The 2588-nt window shown below is 52.7% G+C and overlaps 1 protein-coding gene across 2 annotated transcripts in view; it reads left to right on the forward strand.

Moving 5' to 3' along the window:
- GSN (gelsolin) overlaps nt 1–2588 on the forward strand; it is a 54283-nt gene that overhangs the window by 30359 nt on the left and 21336 nt on the right. For both annotated transcript variants that reach the window (XM_006773998.2, XM_006773999.2), the window contains exon 3: nt 800–831. In XM_006773998.2, coding sequence (XP_006774061.1) covers nt 809–831 — 23 coding nt within the window. In that variant the 5' untranslated portion in view covers nt 800–808. The remainder of the gene's footprint in view (nt 1–799; nt 832–2588) is intronic.

A 2588-nucleotide genomic window follows, 5' to 3' on the forward strand; every position in this document is an offset into this window, starting at 1 on the left:
TAACCACCTTGTCTCCAACAGGTTCCCGCAGGCCCTGGCTGCATCCTCTCTGCCTTTTATAAGAAATGGAAATCGGGGTGGGGTCTGGGGGGCAGGAGGGAGGAGGCAGACAGCACAGGAGACCACTTGGACTAAATCATTTAGACCCCTCTTGGGGGTGTGATGGTGACATGATTGGGGCATGGAAAGTAGTCCCACTTCCAAAGAGCAAAAGCAAGCAGACTGTGTGATGTTGGGCCAGTTACTTCCCCTCTTTGGGCCTCAGTTTCCCTATCTGCAGAACTGGGTTGGATGATGATCTCTTTTAGAACCCTTCTAGTTTTAAGAGCCACTGAGGATGCTGGAAGGGAACACACTGAGTTCCTGGGGATCTCCAGGTTTACCATTTCCATCTGAGGGAAATGATCCCAGAGTCCATGCTCTTAGAGATGGGGGTAATTTCTGCTACATCATTTCCTAGCTGGAGGTCCTTGGCAGAGTCCCTTCACCCCTCTGCGCCTCAGCTGTCCCAACCAATTGGCACTAAGAAGGAAAGAAAAGAGGTAGAGCCCTTTGTCCCCCCATCACCGAGCTGAGTGGGAGAGACAATACTGACCAAGGAGCCTAAACTTCACCTGTTTGCTCACTCATCGAGACGGGGTCGCAGAAGGGGTTGGATGTGCCTCGGGGGTGGGCAGAGTTAGAGGCTCAAGTGAGATGCTCTTGGTGCTAGAAACCACCCTCCCTCGTGCCCAGGGTCTCGGGTCTCTCTCCCCGCCAGGGCCTCTGCTCCTGCTCAGGCTCTGCCCTTCTCTTCCAGTCTGGCAGCATGGCCGCAGAACACCCCGAGTTCAGCCCCCAAACAAACCAAAATTAAAAAACTAGAAAAAAACAACTATAAGAAGCAACAGGGGTTGTTACTTAATACATGAAGGTTAACCCTGAAATCATCAGCTAAAGCCAGGTAGATGTGGTTGCCCCTGGGGAGAGGTAAGTGGGGTTGAGATGGAACAACTTTGTACAAATATGTGACTTTAAATCTTGATAAAAATTAACATTCTAAGAATAAAAACTTTTTTGATGGTCTAATCACTATTTTGTACCCCTGAAACCAACACAAAATAATGCACACACAAAAAGAATAAAAACGTTTCAAAAAGAAGGAAAGGGGGTGGTCTTGAGTAAAGTAGAATCTGCATTCTCTGGAGGTGAGAGGTTGGCCCACCCCTCCCTGAGTTCTGTTGGCTCATGGATCCAGTCTGCCCTGGCTGGTGTGAGCCTCATGCTGCCCAGGTGGGCAGGCCACCAAGGCTGCCTGGGTTCAAATCTTGGCTGTACCATTTCCTAGTGGTGTGCAGGTTGCTTGACTATTATGCATGTAATTTGACTCTGTAAACTAGGATAAAGGATGTTTTGAGGTGTCAGCCTTCATATAATGTGTGGAAAAACTTCAGTAAATACTGAAGATGTTAGCTGCAGACATGGGAGGGGGCTTGCGTGGGTCACACAGGAGCCTGAGCTGGGCTGCCTGCTATTCCTGAATGCATGCGCCCATTTAGTGTGCACCGAGTTAGCTCCTGCTGTATGCCAAGCCCTGTGCCTGGTCTCCAGCCCAGAGCTGGGGTGAAGGGGTGGCCACGCCCAGTCAGTTCGGTCCCGGTGGAACCCCAAAGTCTCCAAAATCCAGGCCAGATCCCCGCCCCTGCCGGCGCGCAGGGGCCGGGTCCTGCCCACGCCCTCCCTGCGGGGCGGTCCCGGCTTGGGCGGGATGGGCCAGCAGCTACTTAAGGTCGGCGACCCGGAGTGGGCGGCTGTCGACCGGGTCTTCTGCTGTCGTCCTCGCTACCATGGCTCCGCAAAGCTCCGTGCCGGCAGTGCTCGGCGCGCTGGTCCTGGCGCTGTGCGCGCTGTCGTCGCCCGCTGGGGCGGCCACCGCGTCGCGAAGGGCGACCCAGGCACCCGCGACCCAGGGGCGGGTGAGTGCCCAGGGGGCTCTGGGGCTCCCGGAGTAACTCTCTATTGTCAGTTCTTTCAGATACAGCGCTAGGAAAAGGGGAGTAATTCAGGTCTAGAATGAACAAACTGTTTTGTTGTTTTGTAAGTATCTCTCGCTGCTTCCCGGGCTTCTGTGGATGGGGGTGGGAGCCGTGCTGACCTGGCTGTTTCCCTCCCTAGAGGCTAACCTCACCTTGGACCGATTTTTCCTTCACCACCTTCTGATTTCTTACCCATCCTGCCGCCTGGTTTCTTCCTTTCCTTGTCTAGTGTCTCCTTCCCTCTTCTAATTTCTTCCATTTCAGATTCCTCTTTTTCATCTGATTTCTCTCCCTCTCTAGTATTTTCTCCTTCTTTCTTATATGATCTTGCTGCTGTCTGCTTATCATCAATATTATTTCTTCTCTCTCTCTGATATCTCCTCTGCCCTGTCTGGTTTCTCCTCTCTCCTGTTTCCCTTTTGTGTTTCTCCATCCTCTTCCCGAGTTCTCTCTGTCTGGTTTCTCTGACTTCTCCCATCAGATACGTCCTTCGGCCAGGTGACCTGTACGTGCTGACTTCTGACCTTTGGCTCCAGGCTAACAGTCCCACTCTGCTCCATCTCTAGCCTCCTG

This window comes from Myotis davidii, unplaced genomic scaffold (assembly GCF_000327345.1).
Source record: "Myotis davidii unplaced genomic scaffold, ASM32734v1 scaffold964, whole genome shotgun sequence".
Taxonomy (NCBI): Eukaryota; Metazoa; Chordata; class Mammalia; order Chiroptera; family Vespertilionidae; genus Myotis; species Myotis davidii.